We start from the raw sequence: 27011 nt of genomic DNA on the forward strand, positions 1-27011 counted from the left end.
TATAAAAACTACCATCTAAAACCAGCCCAGCTTAATCAATGACCATATTTGAAGTGATCATCTCCCTCTTTATCTGCCTTAACAGCAGCACAAGGAACATTTTCTTGTAGAAAAAAACATAACTGATAACAGAGATCAAGAACCTTGCTAGATAGTAAATAATTTAAACTTTGGAGTCAAGAGGAAAAATATTATACAAGTACTTATAAATATAAGCACTTCACATATAAAAAACCATGTTTAGTTCAGAGATGGTTTTCAAAAAGAAACAAAACCAAGTATCTGGCTGGAACTAGCCTGAAAGCAATAGTTTACTATTTCTTCATCTAGAGTTTCCATATGTTTGGCAAACTATAAAAGTTATTAGGCATGTAGCCTGTTGAGTTATAAGAAATGTAAACATAAATTCATAACAAAGGAAAATGTCTGCTACTTCCAATGCAAAATTGGAGGTTCCTACCATTAAATACTATGAAAAAATCAAGGAAATATGGTATTACAAAAAGAAAATAATTCTCCAGCAACAAAATTCTAAGGCACATAATATTATAATTTAACTGATAAAGAATTCAAAACTGTTATTAAGAAATTCAGTGAGCTACAAGAAAACTCAGGCAATTCAATAACTCAGGAATAAAATGAATGAACAGAAGGAGTTCTTTACCAAAGAGATTGAATTTATAAAAAAAAAATTCTGGAGCTGAAGAATTCAGTAAATGAGATAAAGAATTCAATGGAGAGCATAGGTTAGGTACTAGAGAAAGTAGATGGAAGAAAAAATAAATGATTTAGAGGATAGGAATATAGAAATAAAGGATAGAGAATTTAGATTTTTAAAAACTGAAGAAACCCTATAAGAGCTCTCAGATTCAGTTATAATGGCAAATATAAGAATAACTGCTATACCAGAAAGAGAAGAGAGGGATAAGGAGGGAGAGAGTTTGTTTAAAGAAATAATAGCTGAAAACTTCTTAAATCATGGGAAGGAATTGGACACACAAATGCACAAAGCTAGTTGAACACCCTCTTATCTCAATGCAAAAAAACAAACAAACAAACTTGTCCAACACACATTATAATGAAACTGTTAGAAATCAGTAATAAAGAATTTTAAAGGAAGCAGGGACAGGAAGTGAGGTGGGGGGGCGGTGGGGGGGGGAAGTAACCTAAAAAGAATCCTCATTAGGCTGTAAGCAGATTTCTCAGCAGAAACTCTACAGTCCAGGAAGCATGGAATGACATATTTAAAGTACTGAAAGATAAAAATTACCCACCAAGAACACTTTACCTGGCAGTTTTCCCTCTGATATGAAGAATAAATAAAGGCTTTCCCAGACAAACAAAAGCTAAAAGTTTACCACCACTGCACCTCCCTTGCAAGTAATGTTGATGAGTTCTTCAAGCTAAAAATGAAAAGATGCTGATTGGTGACATAAAAACATATGAGAGTACATAAAACTTTGGTAAAGGTGAAAAATAAATTCAAAATAGAAGACTGTAATAGGATGGTGTATTAACCCCTTAATATAGTATAAAGATTGAAAGAAAAGCGGATTAAAAATAATTATAACTACTATAATTTGTTAATGAATTGACAGCATAAAAAGAAGTAAATTGTAACATCAAAAATACAAAAAGGGAGGTGTAAAAGTGTGGAGGCTTTATAGGCAAATGAAGATACATTGCTATCAGCATAAAATGGACTGTTTTCTTCGTGAGACATTTTATGTAAGCCTGATGGTAACCACAAAGCAAAATTCTGGAGTAGGTTCATGCAACATAAAAAAAAAAAAAAAAAAAAAGACTGAGCATATTACAATGGAAAACACCAGCTTCAGAGGTAGAAAGAAACAAAGGAGAAAAGAAACAAAATAAATACAAAATAGCCAAAAGGTTATTGGTTATGGTAAGATGACAGTAGTAAGTTCCTATGTATCCATAATCACTCTAAATGTAAATGAATTGAATTCACCAATTAAAAGGTACAGGGTGGCTGGCTGGATTAAAAAATAAGAGTCACCTATATGCTGCCTACAGGAGTCTCGTTTCAATTCTAAAGACACACATGGGCCCAAAGTAAAGGAATGGAAGAAGATACTCCATGCAAGTAGAAATGAAAAGAAAGTGGGATTAGCTACACTTATGTCAAACAGTTCCAGGCAAAAACAGTAACAAGACAAAGTCATTATATAATGATAAAGGAAGCAATACATCCAGAAGATATAATAGTCATAAATATATATGAACTCAGCATCAGAGTACCTAAATATATTAAGCAAATACTAATAGATCTGAAGAGAAAAATAGACCAACAATACTAGAGGACTTCAATATTCCACTATCAGCAGTGGATAAATCATCCAGACAGAAAATCAACAAGGAAACATTGGAACTGAACCAAACATTAGACCAAATGGACTTAAACATATATAGAACAGTCCATCCAACAGCAGAATACATATTCTTCTCATTGTGTACATGGAATATTCTCCATGATAGATCATATGGTAGGACATAAAATCAACAAATTTAAGAAGAGTGAAATCATACCAACTAAATATTCCAACCACAGTGGTATAAAACTGGAAAGTTACAAGAAAAAAGTTCTAATCCACAAATGTGTGGAAACTAAAAAACATACTTCTGAACAACTAATGGGTCAAAGTAGAAATCAAAAGGAAAACAAAGTATCCCAAAACAAATAAAAATGAAACACAACATAGCAAAACTTATAGGACAAAGATAGGTTTTTTTTTATTTCAATGTAATTAACATAGAGTGTTATATTAATTTCAGGTGTACAATATAGTGATTGAACTATTCTATACATTACTCAGGGCTCATCATGGTAAGTGTACTCAGCATCCCCTTCACCTCTTTTACCCATGCCCTCCAGCTTCCTCCCCTCTGTTAATTACCAGTTTGTTCTTTGTATTTAAGAGTCAGGATTATTTTTTTTTTGTCTTTTTTTTTTTTTTTGCTTTGTTTCGTAAATACCACAAAGGAGTGAAACCATATGGTTTTTGTTTTTATCTCACTGATTTATTTCACTTAGCATTGTACACTCTAGATCCACTCATGTTGTTGCAAATGTCAAGATTTCATTTCCTTTTTGATGACTGAGTATCCCATTGTATATAAATACCACCTCTTTATCCATTCATACCTCTATCAGTGGAATTCTGGGTTGCTTCCGTATCTTAGCTATTGTAAATAATGCTGCAGTAAACATAGGGATGCATTTTTTTTAATTAGTGTTTTTGTATTCTTTGGGTAAATACTGAACAGTGGAGTAACCGAATCATATGGTAATAGTATTTTCAGTTTTTTGAGGAACCTCCATACTGTTTTTCCACAGTGGTTGCACCATTTGCATTTCCACCAGCAGTGCACAAGGGTGCATTTTTTTCCACATCCTCTCCAACACTTGTTTCTTGTGCTTTTGATTTTAGCTATTCCAATAGGTGTGAGGTAATATCTCATTGTGGTTTTGATTTGCATTTCCCTGATGATGAATGATGTTGAGCACCCTTTAATGTATCTGTTGGCCATCTGTATGTCCTCTTTGAAGAACTGTATGTTCATGTCTTTTGCCCAACTTTTAATTTCATTATTTGGGGGAGGGGGGTTGGTGAAGTTCTTTATTTATTTTGGATATTAACTCCTTATCATATGTATCATTTGCAAGTATCTTCCATTCAACAGGTTGTCTCTTTGTTTTTTGAATGGTTTCTTTTGCTGTGCAAAAGCTTTTTATTTTGATATAGTCTCAATAGTTTATTTTTGCTTTTGTTTCCCTTGCCTTAGAAGACATATCTAGAAAAATATTGCTATAGCCAATGTCAGAGAAGTTACTGTGTGTGCTCTCTTCTAGGATTTTTATGGTTTCAGGTCTCACCTTTAGATCTTTAATCCATTTTTAGTTTATTTTTGTGTATGCAGTGACAAAGTGGTCCAGTTTTATTCTTTCCATGTACTGTCCAATTTTCCCAGCATTTGTTGAAGAGACTGTCTTCCATTGCATATTCGTTCTTCCTTTGTCATAGATTATTTGACCATGTAATTGTGGTTTATTTCTGGACTCTCTGTTGTGTTCCATGGATCTATGTATCTATTTTTGTGCCAGTACCATAGTGTTTTGATTACTGTACCTTTGAAGTATATCTTGAAATCTGGGATTATGATGCCTCCAATTTTGTTCTTCTGTTTCAAGATTGTTTTAGCTATTTGGGGGTCTTTGGTGATTCCATACGAATTTTTGGATTATTTGTTTTAGTTTTACGAAAAATACTCTTGGTGTTTTGATAGAGATTTCATTAAATCTGTAGATTGCTTTGGGGAGTATAGACATTTTAACAATATTAATTTTCCCAATCTATGAGTATGGAATATATTTCCATTTGTGTCATCTTCGATTTCTTTGATCAAAGTTTTATGGTTTTCAGAGTACAGGTTTTTCATGTTCTTGGTTAAGTTTATTCCTAGATATTTTATTATTTGGGGTGCAATTGTAAATGAGATTATTTTCCTAATTTCTCTTTCTGCTACTTCATTATTAATATATGCAAATGCAACTGATTTCTGTATATTGATATTACATCCCACAACTTTACTGAACTCATTTATCAGTGTTTGTTGGTAGGGTTTTTTTGGTGAAGTTTTTAGGGTTTCCCCTATATGGTATCATGTCATCTGCAAATAATGAAAGTTTTACTTCTTCCTTAGCAATTTGGATGCCTTTTATTTCTTTTTCTTGTCTGATTGCTGTGGCTAGTACTTCCAGGACTATGTTGAATAAAATTGGTGAGAGTGGACATCTTCGTCTTGTTCCTGATTGTAGGGGGAAAGGTCTCAGTTTTCCCCATTAAGTATGATGTTAGTTGTGGGTTTTTCATATATAGCCTTTATTATATTGAAATACGTTCCCCCTAAACCTACTTTGTTGAGGGTTTTTTATCATGAATGTATATTTTATTTTGTTGAATGCTTTTTCTGTATCTATTGAAATGATCATATGGTTCTTACCCTGTGTCTTACGAATTGTGTTGATTCATTTATGAATTTTGAGCCCACCTTTGTATCACAGGAATCCCACTTGATCACGGTGAATGCTTTTTTTAGTGTATTATTTGATTTGATTAGCTAATATTTTGTTGAGGATTTTTGCATTTGTGTTCATCAGAAATACTGGCTTATAGTTCTCACTTTTGTGATATCTTTATCTGGTTTTGGTGTCAGGGTAATTCTGGCCTCATAGAATTAATTTGGAAGTTTTCCTTCCTCTTCTATCTTTAGGAGTAGTTTGAGAAGAATAGAAATTAACTCTTCCTTAAATGTTTGGTAGAATTCTGTGAGTCTATCTGTCCTGAACTTTTGTTTGTTGGGAGTTTTTGATTACTGATTCAATTCCATTGCTGGTAATCAATCTGTTCAAATTTTCTATTTCTTCCTGATCTAGTTTTAGGAGATTATATATTAGGAAATTATTCCTTTCTTCTAGGTTGTCCAATTTGTTGGCATATAGTTTACATAATGTTCTCTTATAATCTTTAGCTGTGATGTTGGTTATTATTTCTCCTTTTTCATTTACTGATTTTGTTTATGTGAGTCTGACTAAAAGTTTATCATTTATGTTGATCTTTTCAAAGAACTACCTCCTGGTTTCATTGATTTGTCCTAATGTGTTTTAATTTTCTATTTCTTTTGTAATCTTTTTTCTTTATTTCTACTGGTTTTGGGGTTTTGTTTGTTCTTCTTTTTATAGCTCCTTTAATTTTAAGGTTAGCTTGTTTGAGATTTTTCTTACTTCATGAGGTAGGTCTATATTACTATAATCTTCCCTCTTAGAACAGTTTTTGCTACATCCCAAAGATTTAGGATCATTGTATTTTCATTTTCATTTGTCTCCATGTATTCTTTGATTTCCTCTTTGATTTCCATTTTTTATGTGGCCTCTGTATGATTAGTTGTGAAAAGTCTGTTCTGCCCATCTTTGGGTCATTTTCTCAGTTATTTACACTGATGTGGGTGTTATCTAGGTGTATCCAGGGGACAAGGTGAGCTTAGGATCCTTTTACTCTGCTCTCTTCCCCAGAAGTAACAAAGACAGTTTTTGAAAGTAAAATTTATAGCAATAAATGCATATATTAAGAAATTAAAAAGATTTCAAATAACCTAACTTTATACCTCAATAAACTAGAAAAAAAGAACAAACTATGCCCAAAGTTACCAGGAGGAAGGAAATAATAAATATCAGAGCTGAAATAAATGAAATAGAGACCAGAAAACCAATAGACAAAATCAACAAAACTGAGAGCTGATGTGCTGAAAAAGTAAACATAATTTACAAACCTTTAGCTAGACTAAGGAAAAAGAGAAGACTCAAAATTAGAAATGAAAAAGGAGATAATACAACAGGTACTTTGAAATACATAGGATAATAAGAGGCTCTAATGAAAAATTACATGCTGACAAATTAGGTAACCAGAAGAAATGGATATATTTCTAAAAATACAACCTCAAGAGCAAATCAAGAAGGAATGGAAAATCTGAACAGACCACTAACAAGTAAAGAGAATAAGCTGATAATAAAAAAATATCCCACCACAGCAAACCCTGGGACCATATGGCTTCACTAATGGATTCTATTAAACATGTAAAGAAAAATAATACCAATCCTTCTCAAACTATTCCAAAAAATGGAAGAGAGAAAACTTCCAAACTCATTCTGTGAGGCCAACATTACCCTGATACTAAAGGCCAATGGGTAAATATAAATGCAAAAATTCTCAACAAAATATTAGCAAACTAATCATCTTAATATGTTCTTTACTTCAAAAATCATGACCACATGGGATTTATCTTTGGGATTCAGGTTGGTTGAAAATATGCAAGTCAACTGTAATCCATTAATAGAATGAGAGATAAAAATCATATGATTATCTCAATAGCATCAGAAAAAGCATTGGATAAAATACATTATCTTCTCATTATAAAAACTTTCAAGGGGCGCCTGGGTGGCTCAGTCGGTTAAGCGGCCGACTTCGGCTCAGGTCATGATCTCGCGGTCCGTGAGTTCGAGCCCCGCGTCAGGCTCTGTGCTGACAGCTCAGAGCCTGGAGCCTGTTTCAGATTCTGCATCTCCCTTGCTCTGACCCTCCCCCGTTCATGTTCTGTCTCTCTCTATCTCAAAAATAAATAAATGTTTAAAAAAATTAAAGTAAAATAAAAATAAAAAAAATAAAAACTTCCAACACATTGGGTATAGAAGGAACATCCCTCAAAATAATAAAAGCCATACATGATAAACCTAAATCTAATATTATACTCAGTGGAGAACAATTGAAAGCTTTTCTTTAAGATCAAGAAGACAAGAATGTCCACTCTCCCTACTTTTACTCAATATAGTACTGGAAGTCCTAGTTAGCACAATTAGGCAAGACAAAGAAAAGGGATCCAGATCAGAAAAGAAGTAAAATTGTCACTATTTGCAGATGATATGATTTTGCATATAGGAAATTTCAAAGACTCAACCAAAACAAAAACAAACTGTCAGCACTAAACAATTTCAGTAAAGTTGTAGGATATACAATCAACTGAAATCATTTGCATTTCTATACACTAATAATGAAACATCTGAAAGAGAAATAAAGAAAACTGTTCCATTTATAATAGCATCAAAATCAATAACTAAGAATAAATTTAACCAAGGAAGTGAAAGATGTGTACAATGAAAACTACAAGACTTTGCTGAATGAAACTGAAGAAAACACAAATGAAGACATCCTGTGTTCGTGGATTGGAAGAATTAATGTGGTGGAAATGTCCATACCACACCACAGAAATGATGTACGCACCTCAGTACATCATATAGTGGTATGGGATGTCAATATGTCTTATTATTGGTAATATTTACTTGGTGAAGGTGATGGTACCAGGTTTTTCCACGGTAAGGATAATGTTTTTCCCTTTGTAATTACTATCATGAAGGGAGATACTTTGAGAATATACAAATGTCCTATTTTTTCACTATCATTCTTTGGTGATTCTTGCCTGCAACAATTACTATTGTGATGTTTTTGACCACTAGTGATTTTCTATCTTTAACATTCCTTTAGATTTATTTTTACACATTTGTTTTCTAATTTGCTAATTAAAATTCTGCCATAAGGACGAGCTATACCTTCTCCCCCATTTATTCAGTTATTTATATGGGTATGGACTTATATACTTAGTCTTTGGATTGTAACTCAATACTATCATTATCTATTTTGTTGTATATATTGTTCCAGCTTTGGCTATTGGTAGCTTCTTCAAGTTTGTCCTGTGTTCTACTGATATGTTCCCCATTCTATTTCAAGGACTTCCTAACATCATGAGATATTCCAGACTCCCCTTGTATTTTCCCTGCTGTAGCTCTAGAATCAAACATTTATTCAAGGACCTCTGTCCCATTTATTAGAAAATGGTATTTAGAAAACAAGATCTGCATCTTAGGTGTGGTCATTTCTCCTAGGATGTCATTACTTTCAGGCCCAGGAAGTGCCTGTTTCTCCAATGTCCTGGCCATTTTTCTGTAGAGATGTTTCCTGTGCTTCTATATTGGGGAAAATATGGGTGAAGACATGGACACATTCAGATTATTATCCTTTTGAAAATAGTAATAAAAAACCAATACTCTTTGTTCTTTTTCCTTTTCTATTCTCTAGTTCTTCAGTTTGGATTCACAACTATCTTTGTGGCAGCTTTTCCCCTAGCACCACTTCTGGCCTTACTGAACAACATAATTGAAATCCGACTTGATGCTTACAAATTTGTCACACAGTGGAGACGACCTTTAGCTTCAAGGGCCAAAGACATAGGTAAGTTAGATTTGAATTTTTTTAAGATATTAACCATCTAGTGGATAAAATCAGATACCAACTTTAGATTTTTACTTATGGTTTCCATGTAAGATGACTTAATAATTCTTGCAAGAGCATAATTATGTTAGCTTTAAATAACAGACAAGTAAAGCTACCTTTTCAGAAATTTATTATTTCTGGTACTAGAGAATTTGTGCTTAAATAGATTCTCAGTTTGGTTATTTCTATCTTAAGAACTTGGAATCTAAAATATTGACTTATCACTTACATCCTTTTTAAAGTAATCCTCCATTTGCTTTACTTTGTTTTACCCTTCCCCTAAACATTTGCCTTAGTCACAGAAATCATGATCCAGTTTTTCTAAAGACAGAGATGGCCTTTGGTCTTTGATGAGAAAAGCTGAGTTGAATCAGATGCAGCCTCTTGAGAACTGCCTGGGGTCAGAGACCACCTTTGATTCATTTCTGCATCCAGTTCTTAGTACAGAGGCAGCAGGCACTTAGCCAATGTGTACAGAAGAGAATTGAATGTGGATACACTTGGCTCACAGTGTTCTTTAACTTCCATATGAAACAAACACACATTCAGTGAGCACCTACCCTGGGCCAATGCAACAGGGACTGGGCCCACACAGATGTCAGCATGCTTCAGGAGCTCCCAGGCTGGTATTGGCTTGACAGTGTGAGTGCCCATCTTACTGGCTAGCATATTGGTGCCTCATCATTGACCAGAACTCTCTGACTTAAGTCTGATCCTGACTGAGTTGTTAAGTGATGAACATTAGTACTTCCACAGGAACTCCTTCAGTGACAAGATATTTGCAAGTACAAATTCTTACTGTTGGTTACAAGTGCCAGTATTTGGGATGTAAGGATCCATGGAAAGGACTATTGAAATTACTTACCCCAGTTGTTTTTTGTGTTTGTTATCTCTACTGTTATGTCTGGAACTAATATAACACTTCTCCTTGAATAGGAATTTGGTATGGAATTCTTGAAGGCATTGGAATTCTCTCTGTTATTACAAATGCATTTGTCATAGCAATAACATCTGACTTTATTCCTCGCTTGGTGTATGCTTATAAGTATGGACCTTGTGCAGGTCAAGGAGAAGCTGGACAAAAGTAAGTTTGTCATAAAACTATCATGAAATCCCATTTCCTATGCACTGTGTGATGCTGGTTCACTCAGACAGAAGCTTCTGCACTGGAGTAACCCATCATTAGAATGGTGGGGAGTGGGGGAGGGAGGTGAAATTATGATGATGCCTTTAGCCAAAGAAAACACATCCTGAAGAGGTGGGGTCAATATAGGTCAGACAAGTTCTAGGTGGAATCCAGTGTGAGAGCAGCAATTAATCATTTCCCCTATCCATGACCTGTGCCCACTATGAACTGAGAAATGTGTGGTATACTAATGTGTGTAGACAAAAAAATAGCACATGATATAGTATAGTTATACCATTTTTATTTTAAGAGGACAGTTATAATCTGATTACTCTTGTATCATCATATGGAGATTCTACAAATTCTACATGGGAAATATACAACCACATGATAAATACCCTATAGATACTCAATAAGTATTTGTAGAATAAGTAATCCTTCCTGGCTACTGACCTAACCAATGTATATATGATCCCAGGCAGATTCAATTCTATGGCATCACCTAAGTGATTCCCAAAAGTCAGGGCTTTCTGGGTATTTCTCGTCAGGTAAAGCCCAGGCAAAATTATAGCATGCCCCTAGATTTCTTAACATACTTTAGTGGGAGAAAAATACCTGTTTGGCTAGAGTAAAAATAATCAATTCTAATTGTAGAATTTAGAGGTTTGTAGGTCAGAGTAGGATATGTTTGGGAGTCTTTTCAATGCCCCAGAAGTCATCCCACATGGGCTATGATTACCTGCACAGGCAGCCCTACCTTTGGGTTTACTTTCAGAACTAAACTAATCCTGTATAGCCACTGTGATTCAATTAGCCCCAAGGAGTAAAGTGCCACCAAATCAAGTCAGCCAAATTTATGCACCCCTGGTCTAGGTCCAATTTCATTATTAATCCTACATAAGTACTCTAAGGCATGGACAGCTGAATGTAATAAAACCTACATTCCAGCTATTTGAAGAAGCTTCTATAAAGTTCTTTACTATAATAACCATGTGGACATTAGACACTAATTATCTAGCAACTTTAAGTGAACATGCCATCCCATTTTAAGAGATTTAAAGACTTATGTTGTACTACTCACATAGTCTTTCTAATTGTAACTGATGCCAACATTCTCTGCTTGACTGAGCCTGGAAAAACTTGCCTTTGTTTAAACCACTTTCCCATCTGTTTTGCATTTGACTCTCAAAACAACCCTAGGAGTGGGACATGCATTATTACCCTCACTTTGAAGAGCAGAAAGAGATTAGAGGTTAAGTCCAGAATATCAAGGCAGAGTACCTATGAGAACCCACATGAAGGCAAAGCCTAGACTCATACAGTGCTCTCCATCCTGAACAAAACAGCCCTCAGGGCCATTGCCAATAAATTGTCAATCAGCTCATCTAACAGGAGAGAACTCCCAGGGGTTTACATTCCAATGGTTATTTAAATTCTTTTCCACCCCCAAATAGAATGAAACCTGTCTTGGTTTGGGGAAACCCAAAAATAAAGTGGAAACATATATGTACATTTATGATAGTGAATCAAAGCTTTAGAATGTTGACAATTTAGATTTAAGACAGTGTTCATGGGGTTTAAAATTTCCCTAATAGCCTCCTTGTTTCAGTTTTCTTAGGCTCCCCTGAGCTATTTTTTATAAATAACTTTTCTCTTTCACTTATGAGTCTTCTGCCACTTTCAATATTTATAGATCTACCTTCTATCTTCTAATCCATTGGTCATTTTTCTTGTTTTCAAATAGTTGCATTTGTATTCATTTCTTCATGAATCTTATTTTCTGCCCCACCAACTACTCTATTATCCTTTTTAAGTTTTTTTCCTGATAAAAATTCTTTAGAAATGATTTAACTAATAGGGGAGCAGCATTGTCAAAATTTAGAATGTTAAGGCTTTTGAGGTAGTATGTCCAATTTCTTATTATGATTTAATGCATCTGTAGAAATGCCATCTTTCAACTGAAACTTACTCTAAATCAAAAGTACTGCAACCAAACCAACTACCTTTATCCGAATTCTCACCATTTTTTCAGCTTTCCCTGGCTTCCCCAAGGATAATTTCATGCATATATCCAGAGTCACTCAGTTCACATGCCCCTTGTCCCTATGACAGGATATCTCAACTTCTCCCTGGATGTGCTCTCCAACCGCAGTCTTCCTACTGTCATGAGTGTTCAGGGAATGCATCTTCAGTGGCATAGAGGGGAAGATATTCTCCTTTTCTAGCCAGATCTGAACATGAAAGGAATGCCATAATTTGAGGCAATGGTCTCCACACAGTGGGTACACGAGAATGTTTCAAATATTTCATCTCTGCTCTCAAGAAATTCCTTCCTTTTGACTACAGCCTACAGTAGGTGGATTCCTGGACCAATGCCCCTGCTCAGATTGTTTATGGTTTGTAAAATGAAGTCACTGTCTCTTTCAAGAGATCTTCATATAAACCTTTTTAGAAAAGTGCTTAGAGAACTAAAATCTCCTCCAGGTATGCATCAGAGGACAGAAATTACAAAGCACCGTTGAAGTTGTATACTATAAAATTGTTCTGTTAATCAGAACTAAATTTTAATCAACTAAAATTATTTTCAAATAGCACAAATAACCATTTTGAGCTCCCCTACCCATCCATTGAATGTGAGAAACTAATTACTGTTGTTATCAGGCTAGACTTGTGGAACATTCTCTAAAGATATATGCAGGCCTTAGGACTATTGTGAGGTATAGATCTGATTTAGTGATCTAAACCAAAGCTGATTTTCGTGTATAAATAGTGTACATAAGGAGTTAGAGACTTGATCAAGGACATAATTCTCAAATTGTCACAGAATGAATCATAAATACATTACTTAGTTTGCAAGATATTTTTGCAAATTATAATCCAATAGATCAACATCATAACCAATTGCAAAGTTGTATTTAAAAACATAAAGCCTACTGTACAGAGATTGAATCTTCCTTTTTCATAATGTCTGGCATTTTTATTGCAATAAGTCAGAATTCCACTTTCTTCTGTCATCATCTCATTAGCCTAAGTATCTATAGATAAGTTAATATATAAATTTGTCATTTATCAATAAGGCACATTTGACTTTAAATGCGTAAACCAGATCTGATTTCTCCTAGCTTTTTCATCATTTGAGTCCTATCCCCATGCCATTTGTGTCACTATATGTAAAACCTCAAAGGCAAATGAATAGCAAAACTCAAAGATACTCTGCAGTAATTTTGGTCAGGAATCTACAAACTCAAGAGTCAATTTCTGGTTCTGTTCTTTCCCTTAAAACTGATTATTAGTGATTACTACTCGCTCATCTTTTTCCTTGTAGTAAAGGATTGAAACAATTAGTCATGAATGGTTTTAAAACCATTATTCTCACATTTAAATGAATGTGTTCTTTGCAGAAGTTACTTGGAAGAGGTATGCATCCTAATTTAAATAATGCTACCCTTACGTAAGATATTTTCTGAATCTCCTTTTTTGGAAGTACCTTCAGAGGCCATCTACCAACCCCTTAAGAAAATTAACTTCATTATTTTATATTCACAGAAACTCTTTGTCTGATACCTTCCTCTCTGTATCTCTTACCTCTGCCTGAACGTCAGTGCTTCATTGTTCCTCTAACTGGCAACTGGTAGTGTGTCACAGTGAGGGTATAGAGATCTCCTGCTAGCAAACAGGGACAGATGGGATCTGCCACTGCCTGTGGCCTCCCTGCTGTAACAGTAGGTTACTGAGTTGACACATGAATGCCACTGGCTAAACTTCATACAGTGAACTGTGGGAAATCTCATTTCCCTGATTTGATGACTGCCTCAACTACTTATTATGGACAATAGCGAAGATTCTACCACAGTGAAAAGACTTTGAGAAATGCCTAGCCAGTTCAGTATTAGCAGTCCCTCTTCTTCCCTGATTATGGAAAGGATATGGAAAGGAGACTTACACAGCTGATAACTAGGTGTGTGTATATGTGTATGTGTGTGTGTGTGTGTGTGTGTGTGTGTGTGTATATATATATATATATATATATACACACACACACGGACTGTGTCCATGTGTGATGCTTTATACACAGGAGTACAGAACCACCAAAGGCATATTGTCAACTTGGATTTATGACTGGCAATACATGAATATGCTTAATAAATAGTTCAAAGATATAGCCTCTTTATTTTGAAGGCTGGGTATTGTCCATGAGACCAGTATTTTATTTAAATTTAGACTTTTCTCAATTGAGTTTTTGGACAGAGCAGCCATCAAACTGCAGCTTTAATCTTAATAAAGCCACAGGGCTGCTTTGGGAGATAAGAAAGAGTACAGGAGGGGTTGTAAATATTTCATTTCAGTGTTGGGTCTGTTTTCTGCCAGTTTCCAGAGGAACTTTCCTTTCTCACTGTTTGGGTCTTGAGAAGACTCTGCTATATTCTATAGCTCACAAAAGCTGGCTCCCTCTCTGTGACAGCTAATAATCAAGGCACTAATTTTCTTTCATGTCATGTTCTAGGCAGTTCCAAATTGTCCTTCTGATGAGTTGTAGGGGAGACCTCCTGCCAGTTGGATTAAGGCATGTTACACACCCACTGACCATTTGTTTCATCCATGAGTGACTTGACAAATGGGTCTTTCTGCTTGCTTCATTTTTTTAAGGCCATGATCAAACCCCAGTGATTTGTCTTGAGCAAGACAACATACAGAACTCATGTGGTCTCAGTACTGTGTTTGTGTCATTGTTTTGGTTCGGTGTTCAGCAGCTTGGAGTAATCATGCCAGACAAGTTAATGAAGGGAATTTGAAAGCTATGATTTACTCATTAAATTAATAATTATTTGTTGACCTCCTGCAAGGTAAAAATAAATAAATAAAATTCATAATAGCCATTCACACTTAATTAAGATCTTGCTATAGGTTAAGCACTCTGTCACACTTGCTTTACAGGTATCATTTCATTTAATCCCCACAATGACCCTATTAGGTAGGCCCTGTGGTTGTCTAAGGAAGTTACATAACTTGCTGAATTTGCATGACTAGAAAGCAGAAGAGCTACAATATGACCCTCTAATCCAAGTTTTTAGTATTATAATATACTAACTCCCAGTACAGAATGGAAGCTGTGTCCTCAAGAAGCTTATTATCCCTGCAGTGTATAGGCAGTAGTCTATATGCCCATATGAAATCAATTGAATTTGGTATGTACTGGATTCCTACACTACATAAGACCATCCTAGGAAACAAAAATACCTAGGACACCTGTTCTCCAAAAACAACTACAATCTAAAGAAGACCTACATGTATGCGGCCAACTCTAGCACAAGCTGTATGGTAATGGTGAAGTTAAGTGCAGCACCATACAGAGGAGGGAATGAGCTTCTTGGCCAGGATTAGGACATCTTCCCAGAAAGCGTGCCGTTTCAGTTGGTCATTGGAAAAGGAGCACTATTTCCACTTATAAAGAAATGAATAGGGAATCCCAATAGAAAAGACAACCTGAACAAAAGCATGACAGAGAATGTAGTCTATCATGACTGTAGCAAGGGATGTGAGTTGGGAGGGAGTCATGGTCACACAAGTCACATTCATGACATTATGAGAGAATATAGATATTCATTAATAAAGGAATGTGTTTATATGTGCATGTGTGTTTATATCATCAAGGAAAGAAGCAGTGACTTGCCTATAATTTGTACTGATTATGCAATGCTGTCTTTCACCTATTTCTCTGAAGTAGTGATTGGTGCAGTGATGTTTTATATGATGATTTTGAACAAAAAGTACTAGAATAAAAGAATGACTTGTTCCTGATTTCACATACCCAGGATTTTTCGGTGTGCCCTGAGTGCTTGTGACAAGGCAGAGCCAGCTAAAGGCATTTATAAGTGCAAGAGCTTCTAGGAAGTAGAGCCTTTATTGAATTGGATGCAGAAGTGATCAGAGATCTAATTATAGCATTTGTTTTCTCTTTCAGGTGCATGGTTGGCTATGTGAATGCTAGCTTATCTGTGTTTCGAATTTCTGACTTTGAGAACCGATCTGAGCCTGAGTCTGATGGCAGTGAGTTCTCGGGGACTCCTCTCAAGTACTGCAGGTGAGCACTCAGCCTAACCTGTGCTGACTCTACCATGGGGAGGTTTTGCTCAGACAGTCCTTTCTGACTGAGCAGTTTAAAGCAGTGGTTCTCAATCTTGATCATGCATTAACATCCACTGGAGAATTTTAAAACTCCTCTTGACCAGGGCTGTGACCTAGAAGATTAAAACAGAATCTCTGGGGTGGAACCGAGATGTCCAGATCCAGGAAGCCAAACAAGAGAACCCAAAGAGACCCACGCCAAGACATTATAATGAAAGGGTCAAAAGTTAAAGACAAGAATATTAAAAGCAGGAAGAGAAAAGCAACTTGTTATATACAAGGGAAACCCCCATAAAACTATCAGATTTCTCAGGAGAAATTTTATAGGCCAGAAGGGAGTGACATGATATATTCAAAGTGCTGAAAGGAACATATCTGCCAACCAAGAATGCCCTGCCCAGCAACAATGTCCTTCAAAATTGAAGGAGAGATAAAGAGTTTTCCAGACAAGCAAAACGGAAAGGAGTTCATCACCATTAGACCAGCCTAACAAGAAATGGTAAAGGGACTTCTTTAAGTTGAAATGAAGGGGTGCTAATTAGTAACAAGGAAACAGTTGAAAGTATAAATCTCACGGGTAAATATATAGGAAAAAAAGAGGAATGATCACTTATAAAACTAGTATGAGGTTAAAAGACAAAAGTAGTAAAAATACTTATAACTACAATAATCAGTTAAGAGATACATAAAATATAGAAATTGCGACATGAAAAACAAAATGTTAGGGGGAGAACAAAAATGTAGAGCTTTAGAACGTGATCAAGTTTTAATAATTATCAACTTAAAATAGACTGTTATTATATGTAACAGCATATACCACGGTTGTGGTAACCACAAAGCAAAAAATATATAGATACACAAAAGAGAAAGAGTAAGAAATATAAGCATACCACTAAAAAAACGCCATCAGATCATAAAGGGAGAGAGCTGGAAAAGAAATGAACAGAGAGTAACTACAAAACAGCCAGAAAATAATTAACAAATGGCAGTAAGTACATACCTATCAGTAACTACTTTAAATACAAATAAATTGTTCAATCAAAAGACATAGAATGGCTGAATGGATAAAAAGACAAGACCTATCTATTCGCTGCTCACTTCTGATGTAAGGACACAAACAGACTGAATGTAAAGGGATGGAAAAAGATAATCACATGCAAATAAAAACCTAATGAAAGTTGGGATATATTGTCTGTTCTAAATATAGACTTTCGAAAGAAGATCATTACATAATGATAAAGGGGTCAGTCAATCCAACAAGAAGATACAACATTTCTCCCAATGTACCCAACAAAGGGGTACCTAATATATAAAACAAATATTAATAAATCTAAGGGAAAAATGCATAGCAATTCACCCATAGTAGGGAACTTTAATACCCCACTTACATCAATGATAAATCATCCATGCAGAAAATCAATAAAGTAACATTGGCCCAGACAACATGTTACAGACATATGTACAACTTTCCATCCAAAAGCATCAGAATACATCCTTCTCAAGTGCACATGAGACATTCTCCAGGACAGATCATGTTATGCCACAAAACAAGTTTAATAAATTTAAGATTGAAATCACATCAAGCATCTTTTCTGACCCCAATGGTATAAATGATAAATTACAAGAAGAAAACTGGAAAAAAATCACAAGTATGTGGAGATTAAACATCCTACTAAACATCTAATGAATCAAAGAAGAAGTCAAGGAGTAATCAGACAGAGCTTGAGACATTTGGAAATTATTACAACATACCAAAACATACGGAATGCAGCAAAAACAATCCTAAGAGGGAAGTTCATAGCACTAAATGCCTACCTCAAGTAATAAGAAAAACCTCAAACAACCTAACTATACCTCAAGGAACTAAAAAAAAAAAAAAAGAACAAATGAAGACCCAAGTTAGTAGAAGGGAAAAAGTAACAAAGATCAGAGGAAAAATGAAACTAAAAACAAATAGAGAAGATCAATAAAACCAGGAGGTGCTTCCTTGAAAATATAAATAAATTGACAACATTGACAAACATTTAGCTAGACTCACCAAGAAAAAGAAGACTGGGGAAAAAACTGGAACAAGATACATTATAACTGACACTACAGAACAATGGATCATAAGAGACCAGTGAACAATTATACACCAACAATTTGACAACCTGGAAGAAATGGACAAATTTCTTGAAACATACAAACTACCAAGACCAAATTGAGAAGAAACAAGAAATTGGAACATACCAATTACTAGTAAAGAGATTGAATCAGTAAAAAAAAACCTCACAACAAACAAAAGTCCAGGACCAGACAGCTTCACTGATGAGTTCTACCACACATTCAAAGAATTAATACCAATTCTCAAAATCTTCCGAACACTAGAAAAGGAGGAAACCCCTCCAAACTCATTTTACATGGCTGGCATTACCCTAATTCCAAAACCAGGCAAGGACACCTCAAGGAAATAAATTACAGGCTAATATCCATGGTGAATATAAGTGTAAAATTCTTCAACAAAATATTAGTAAACTGAATTCAACAATACATTAGAAGGACCACACACCATGATCAATGATTTATTCCAGGAATGCAAGGATGGTGATTCCACATCCACCAATCAATGTGATATGCCACATTAACAAAATAAAATATAAAAATGGTATGATCATCTCAACAGATGAATCATTTGACAAAATTCAACGTCCTTTCACAATAACAACTCTCAACAACCTGAGTATAGAAGAAATGTACCTCAACATAATAATAAAGACGATATATGACAAGCCCATGGCTATGTCATACTTAATGGCAAAAAGCTAACAGCTTTTCATCTAAGATCAGGAGCAATACAAGGATGCCCAGTCTAGCCACTTTTATCCAACATAGTATTGTAGGTCCTAACTAGAGCAGTTAGATAAGAAAAAGATGTAAAATGCGTCCAAATGGGAAATAAAGTAAAATTATCATTATTTGCAGATGACATTATATTATATATAGACAACCCTAAGACTCCAGCAGAAAAATGCTAGAACTAACAAACATTAAGTAAATTTGTAGGATACAATATCAATACACAGAAATCATTTGTTTTTCTATACACTAATAACAAACTATCAGAGAAATTAAGAAAACAATTCCATTTACATTGCATCAAAAAGAATAAAGTATCGAGGAATAAATTTAACCAGGGAGGTAAAATACCTACCTGTATACTAAAAACTGTAAGACAAGGATAAAAGAAATAGAAGATATAAATAATTGGAAAGATAATCTGTGCTCATGGCTTAGAACAATTTTTAGGATAGTTCTATTTTTAATTTTTTGAGGAAACTCCATACTGTTTTCTAGAGTGGCTGCACTATTTGCATTCCCACCAAAGTCCAAAGGGTTCCCCTTTCTCCACAACCTTACCAACATCTGTTGTTTCCTGAGTTGTTATTTTTTGCCATTCTGACAAGTGTGAGGTGGTATCTCATTATGGTTTTGATTTCTTTTTCCCTGATGATGAGTGTTGTTGAGCATCTTTTCAGTTGCACAACTGGGTATTGATCTAAAGGACACAAAAATGCTGATTTGAAGGGGCACATGCACCCCCAGTGTTTATAGCTGCACTATCAACAATAGCCAAATTATGCAGAGTTCAGATGTCCATCAACTGATGAATAAAGAAGATGTGGTATACACGTGCACGCACACACACAATGGAATGCTACTCAGCAATGAAAAAGAATGGCATCTGGCCATTTGTAACAGTAAGGATGGATTTAGAGTGTATTAAGCTAAGCAAAATAAATCAGAGAAAGACAGATATATGATTTCACTCCTATGTGGAATTTGAGAGACACAGCAGATGAACATAGGGGAAGAGAAGGAAAAATAAGATATAAACAGAGAGGGAGGCAAACAATAAAAGACTCTTAAATACAGAGAACAAACAGGGTTGCTGGAGAAGAGGTAGTAGGTGGATGTGTTAAATGGGTAGTGGGCACTTGTTGGGATGAGCACTGGGTCTCATATATAAGAGATGAATCACTGGGTTCTACTCCTAAAGCCAAGAATACACTATATGTTAACTAACTTGAATTTAAATGTAAAAAAAAAATTTTTTTAAAGAATTGTTAAAATGTCCATACTACCCAAATTAATCTATAGAGTCAGTGCAATTCCTAATTCGAATAGCATTTTTCACAGAAATAGAAAAAACAATCCTAAAATTTGCACAGAACCACAAAGACCTCAAATATCCAAAGCAATCTTGAGAAAGAAAAACAAAAATGGAGGCATCATGTTCCTGATTTCAAACTATGTTGTAAAGCTATAGTAATCAAAACAGTATGGTACTGTCATAAAGCAGTCACATATAGATGAACAGAACAGAGAACCCAGAAATAAGCCCATGCATAATTAATTTCTAACAGAGCCAAGAATTGACAATGGAGAAAGGACGGTCTCTTCAATAAATGGTGTTGGGAAAACTGGACAGCCCCATGTTGAAGAATGAAACTGGGCAAACATCTTACATCATACATAAAAATTAACTCAAAATAGATTAAAGCTTTGAACATAAGACCCGAAACAATGTAACTCTTAGAAGAAAACATAGGCATTAAGCTATTTGACATTTGTTGTGGTGGTGATTTCTTGAATCTGACATCAAAAGCAAAGGCAACAAAAGCAAAAATAAATAAGTGGGAATAAATCAAACTGAAAGCTTCTTCACAGCAAAGGAAATCATCAACAACATGAAAAGACAACCTGCTTACTGGAAAAATATTTGCCAATCATATCTGATAAGGGGGTAATATCCAAAATATACAAAGAACACATACAATGGAAAAAATGAACAATTCAACTTAAAAATGGGTAGAGAACCTAAATAGACATTTTTCTGGAGAATACATACAGCTGGCCAAAAGGTACATGAAAAGCCAGTCAACATCACTAACGATCAGGGAAATGTAAGCCAAACCACAATGAGATAGCACTTCACAGTTGTCTTTTTAATAATAGCCATTCTAATAAGTTTTGGAATGCTTGTATAGGAAAAGGAACCCTTGTGCACTGGGCCGGTGAGAATGTAAATTGGTACAGCTACTATGGAAATAGTATGGAGGTTCCTCAAAAAACAAAAAATAGAAATTCATATGATCCAGCAATTCTTCTTCCAAGTATTATCCAAACACTAACTCAAAAAGACACCTGTTCCCTCACATTTATTGTAGCATAGTCAAGACAATACCGAAATGCAGAAACAACCTAAGTGCCCATTCATGAATGAATGAGTAAAGAAAATGTGATACACACATATACACACAAGAATATTCTTCAGCCATAAAATAGAAGGAAATCCTGACTTTTATGGATACCATGGATGGACCCTGAGGACATTATGCTAAATTAAGTAAGTCATATAGGGAAAAACAAATACTGTATGATCTCACTTATATGTAGAATCAAAACAAAACAAAAAACTCAAACTCATACAAAGAACATATTGGTAATTACCAAAGCAAAATTTGTGAACATAGTCAAAAGATACAAACTTCCAGTTATAAAATAAATCTTGAGATGTAATACACAGCATGGTGACCATAGTTAATAATACTGTATTTCAAATCTGAAATTTGCTAGAAGAGTAGATCTTAAAAGTTCTCATTATAGGAAAAAATAATTTTTCATAATAAAAAAAGGTGAAACCCAGAATGGAATGTAGAAGTACTTTTATCCAAACTTAATAAACTTGAGCTTTGTTTTTCACAACTTACATGGTTAGACAAGTTGAAAGAAAATAAAGAAATGACCAATATGTGAGAATATATCTAAACATGCACTACATAGAACAACCACAATATATTCATACTAGGGTCTGTTTTATAGCAATGGAAATAAATAGGCAACAGCATGGATGAATCTTAGTAGCCATGGTAGTAAAAAAAGAAAAAAAAGCCTCAGAAGACTGCATACAGTATACTATCCTTTCTAGAAAATTCAATACCAAAACTAAACAGTATAATATTCAGACAATTATGAATGAATGAATATACATACAAACAGTTGTTAATGATAAGAATAAAATTCAGGATAAGGAAAGCAAGGGGATGAGGAAAAGGAGGAATACAGAGGGTAAGATAAGTTCCTGATAATGTTTTAAGTCTTGTGTTGCATGGTGGATTTATGAGAGTTCATCATATTATTAAGGTATTAAATAAATATAGAAAAAACACAAATGGGCCAATGAGTTTACTTATAAATTGAGATATAGGAGTAGGACAATTCTGTGCACTTATGTCAAAAATAGTGTTATATGGAAACGCAAAGGATGAAGAATAGTCAAGATACTTTTGAATAATGAAGGGGAGATGTACTTTACATTAGAAATAGTATAAAATTTTAGTAATTAGTGTAGTGGTGTCACAGAATCAAATAGAAAATGGAATAGAATTGAGAACTCAATTAAAGATATAATCACAAAATAACACTATATGATTTCATTTATACAGAGTTCAAAGCAGACGAAAACTAAGCACTGTTTTATTTAGGAACACTTGAGCAAGTAGTATAACTATAGAGAAAAGAAGAAAATTAAATAGCAGTTACCTTTCAGGGTGTCTGGGATTGACAATGAGGCATTTGTAAGCCCCTGACCATGCTCTAGGTCTTACCTTGGATGGGGTTACATGAAGTTCACTATCATTCTTTCAAATGTACATACATTTTTACATTTTTAAAAAATGGGAACGAATTAACTATACCTGGCACTAGGAAAAAAAATATGCTTGCAAGCCAATAATCCATTTCCTGAGAAACAAAAGCAGCTTTACAGAATGCACTAACTTGTCAAAAGGGAACATCCTGCCTTTCCCACATGTAAAACTGAAGCCAAGAAATTACAAGTGTTACTTTCTGAAAACAACTGTGACTCACTCAAAAAAATTCCTCCAAACATTAATGCTCCTGGACCACTTAATGTCTTTGAAGATACTAAATTAAGATTAGAGCAGTAAAACATTGATTGAATTGGTTTTGAAACTTGGCTTTCTGTCTGTTTCTACAGCAGGGCCAGGAAAATGTTTTCTTTGCACAAGTAAACATGTAATCTGTCATTTGGCAAATCAAATAAACAGCACTACATCAAAAAACAGAGACATGGGGCACAGATGACATCTGAGCATCTCTCAGATCTCTGCCTCATTGAAAAGACCAGTGGGATCAGGAGTAGGCTGGCACATCAACTGAGAGCTCCCCTTGAAACAGTCATTGGCAAACTCATACCAGAAAAGAGGAAGAATCCAAAATATTAGGGCCTGGTGAGATAAAGAGACCCTAATTGTGTTACCAGGGAAAACTGATGTCTAGAGAAGCTTCCTGAATTTCCCAAGATCATAAAGTCAGGCAGACCCCAACTTGGTTTCAGTGTGCTTTCCAGTACAGAGTTTTGGAGATAGCTGTGGGCAGTGAAGCAGATGACAGCCAAATTCATTAGCACCACTGCATCTTAATTGCCTTAGGGTAGCAATAAGGAATTTTCTAGAGAGAAACTTGACTGTGATACAATAGCTTAAAAGAGTAGGAAGGCCAGAAACCTGCTGCTTCTGAAAATTGAAACTTTTAAAAATTTCATAGGCCCTAAGAACAAGAATCAGAAGTTAAGTGCCAATGTAGGAACATCGCAATCCTTTGGACACATATTAGCAGAGCTCTGTGATAGATCCACAAATGGATGTATCCTAGACAGAGGCAGAGCAAATAGATGCATATTCTCAACAACTGGATCTCTATATAGAAATTACTTCAAATATTCCCAACTCACCATAGCCAAGAGTATAAGTGTTTTCTAAATATTAAAAATGTAAGGAATGTTCATTTTTAAAATATAAAAATCTACAAATTAAAATTTAAGACCACCACCTAAAAACAAGTGTTTTCATTTTTGCATATTGCAGTAGTCATCCCTTATCTGAGGGAGATACATTCCAAGACCCAAATGGATGCCTGAAATTGTGGATGGTACCAAACCCTATATACACTATGTTTTTCCTATATATACATACATACATACATGAGAAAGTTTAATTTATAAATTTGTCACAGTAAGATGGAAAACTAATAACAATTATCACAATATACTGTAAGAAAAATTATGTGAATGTGGTCTCTATGAAAATACAACATTGTACTTGCCATTCTTCTTGTGATAATGTGAAGTAAAAATGCCTATGTGATGAGATGAATTGAGGCAAATGACATAGGCATTGTGACCTAGCATTAGGCTCCTGTTGACATTGTGACAATAGTCAGCAACAGGATCCTCTCCCTCCTGACTGTGGTAGGGAGGATGTGGTAATTCAAACCATGGAAAACAAAACAGCAGAATGGGGGTGGGGTAAAACTACTTGCATATATGTACAATTTTATAAATAGTCATGTTTGATAATCATCTTTGGGTCATAAAAATGTATTTCATCTTTCTAGTTTTCATGCTTATATTTAATGAATGGTTATATTTGATGTATAAATGAATTCACTTAATACTACCAAACTTGTAGCAGAAATTTAAGAATGATACATCTATATTGTGGTTTGGGGAACAGTCAAGGGAAAACCATAATTTTCCACACAATGAATTTACAAGAGATATGGGGAGAAAAAGATTTATTAAGATTCCTCAAATGAAAAGCTGAACAAGGTCTGAGAAGCTAGGAGATAGAGCAGTCACAATGAAGGGCACCAGTTAAGAGCAGAACAGAGGCATAAATAGGAAGGGGAGCAGTGGGTTCTGAAAAGAATTTTGTTTTAGCAAATGCTGTTGTGTAAAAGGTTTAAGGAGTTAGGGTGATTCTTGAAACAATTCAGTTTCCCTCCTTTTATAAATATACTTTTGTCTAATAATCAACCATATGTATAATAAAAAGCATACTGCCATTTTTCTTCTAGAAAGATTAGTCCATGCAAACTTTTAGTCCCCAATAAATTGGACCTTTGACAGAAACCATTTATGTAATCATATATTAGAAAAAAGGTGTTTTAGACAATGACCAATCCTCATCATTACAGAGAGAACCAACAGCTTGAAGGCACTAGTAGATTCATTCTTAAGTTCAGCACCAGATACTCATCATAAACATAATTTTACTGACAAAACAATCGTAATACATTATTATATTCCATAGACAGTAATGATAATTAATATGATAATTGTGATAATAGTGACAGCTCATTTTTGTAGTCTTTGCTTCTTTTCAAAGATATTCTGCATACATCTTTTGGGATGAGCACTGAGTGTTGTATGGAAACCAATTTGACAATAAATTTAATATATTTAAATTAAAAAAAAGGAAAGATTATGGAGCCGCCAAAGTGTGCAGGAAGCCAACATGAATATGAGGAAATTCATGAACAAATCTGCCCAAATGTGTTTATAAATGATTAAATTTATGAATAAAATGATATGGTTCTGGAAAAAAAAGATATTCTGCATAGAACAAAAATAGACACATAGATCAATGGAACATGATAGACAGTCCAGAAATAAACCCACACCTATATGGTCAATCTATGAAAAAGGGGACAAGATATACAATAGGGAAAAGGTAGTCCTTTCAACAAATGGTGTTGGGAAAATTGGACAGCTACATGCAAAAGAATAAAACTGGACTACTTTTTTTTTTTTAAAGAGTGTGAGTGTGAGCAGGGGAAAGGGGGCAGAAGGGGTGGGGGAGAGAGAGAGAGAGAGAGAGAATATCTTAAGCAGGCTCCATGCTCAGCACGGAGCCTGATGGAGGGCTTGATCCCACAACACTGGGATCATGACCTGAGCTGAAATCAAGAGTCAGACACTCAACCAACTGAGCCACCCAGGTGCCCTGGACCACTTTCTTATACCATACACAAAAATAAATTCAGAATGCTTTAAAGACCTAAATGTAAGACTGGAAACTATAAAAATCCTAGAGGAAAACATGGGCAGTATTCTCTTGGACATCAGGAATAGCAAAATATTTATGGGTAGGTGTCCTCAGGCAAGGGAAACAAAAGCAAAAATAAAGTAGTGGGACTACACCAAAATAAAAAGCTTCTGCACAGCAAAAGAAATCATCAACAAAACTAAAAGGCAACCTAGTAAATGGGAGTGGATATTTGCAATTGATACAGCTGATAAGGGGTTAATATCCAAAATATATAAAGAATTTCTGTAACTCAACACCAGAAAACAATCATATTAAAAAATAGAGTACCTGAATAGCCATTTTCCCAAAGAAGACACACCAGTGGCCAACAGATAGTACTAATTATCAGGGAAATACAACAAAATCACAATGAGATACCACCTCACATCAGCCAGAATGGCTAGTATCAAAAAGACAACAAGTGTTGGCGGAGGATGTGGACAAAAGAGAATCCACATGCACTGTTAGTGGGAATGTAAATTGGTGCAATCACTGTGGGAAACATTATGGAGGTTCCTCAAAAAATTAGATATATGATATAATCCAGTAATTCTACTACTATGTATTTACCTAAAGAAAATGAAAATGCAGATGCAACAAAAATACATGCACTCCCATATTTTTGAAGCATAATTCACAATAGCTAAGGTATGGAAGCAACCCAAGTATCTACTGATAGATAAACGGTGAAAGAAGAGGTGGTTTATATGTGTATAATGGAATATCAGCCACAAAAAGAATAAGATCTTGCCATTTGCGGCAACATAGATGGACGTAGACGGTATTATGCTAGGTGAAATAAGTCAGAAAAAGATAAATATCATATGATTTCACTTATACATGGAATTTAAAAAGCAAAACAAATGAACAAAAAACCAGACTCTTAAACACAGAGAACAAACTGCTGATTGTCAGAGGGGTGGT

General features: G+C 34.8%; 1 protein-coding gene across 2 annotated transcripts in view; it reads left to right on the top strand.

Moving 5' to 3' along the window:
- Positions 1–27011, top strand: part of ANO4 (anoctamin 4) — a 395947-nt gene that overhangs the window by 362990 nt on the left and 5946 nt on the right. For both annotated transcript variants that reach the window (XM_047866608.1, XM_047866607.1), the window contains 3 exons: positions 8709–8861; positions 9840–9987; positions 15992–16111. In XM_047866608.1, the coding sequence (XP_047722564.1) occupies positions 8709–8861; positions 9840–9987; positions 15992–16111 (421 nt within the window). The remainder of the gene's footprint in view (positions 1–8708; positions 8862–9839; positions 9988–15991; positions 16112–27011) is intronic.

This window comes from Prionailurus viverrinus, chromosome B4, assembly GCF_022837055.1.
Source record: "Prionailurus viverrinus isolate Anna chromosome B4, UM_Priviv_1.0, whole genome shotgun sequence".
In the NCBI taxonomy this organism is placed as follows: domain Eukaryota; kingdom Metazoa; phylum Chordata; class Mammalia; order Carnivora; family Felidae; genus Prionailurus; species Prionailurus viverrinus.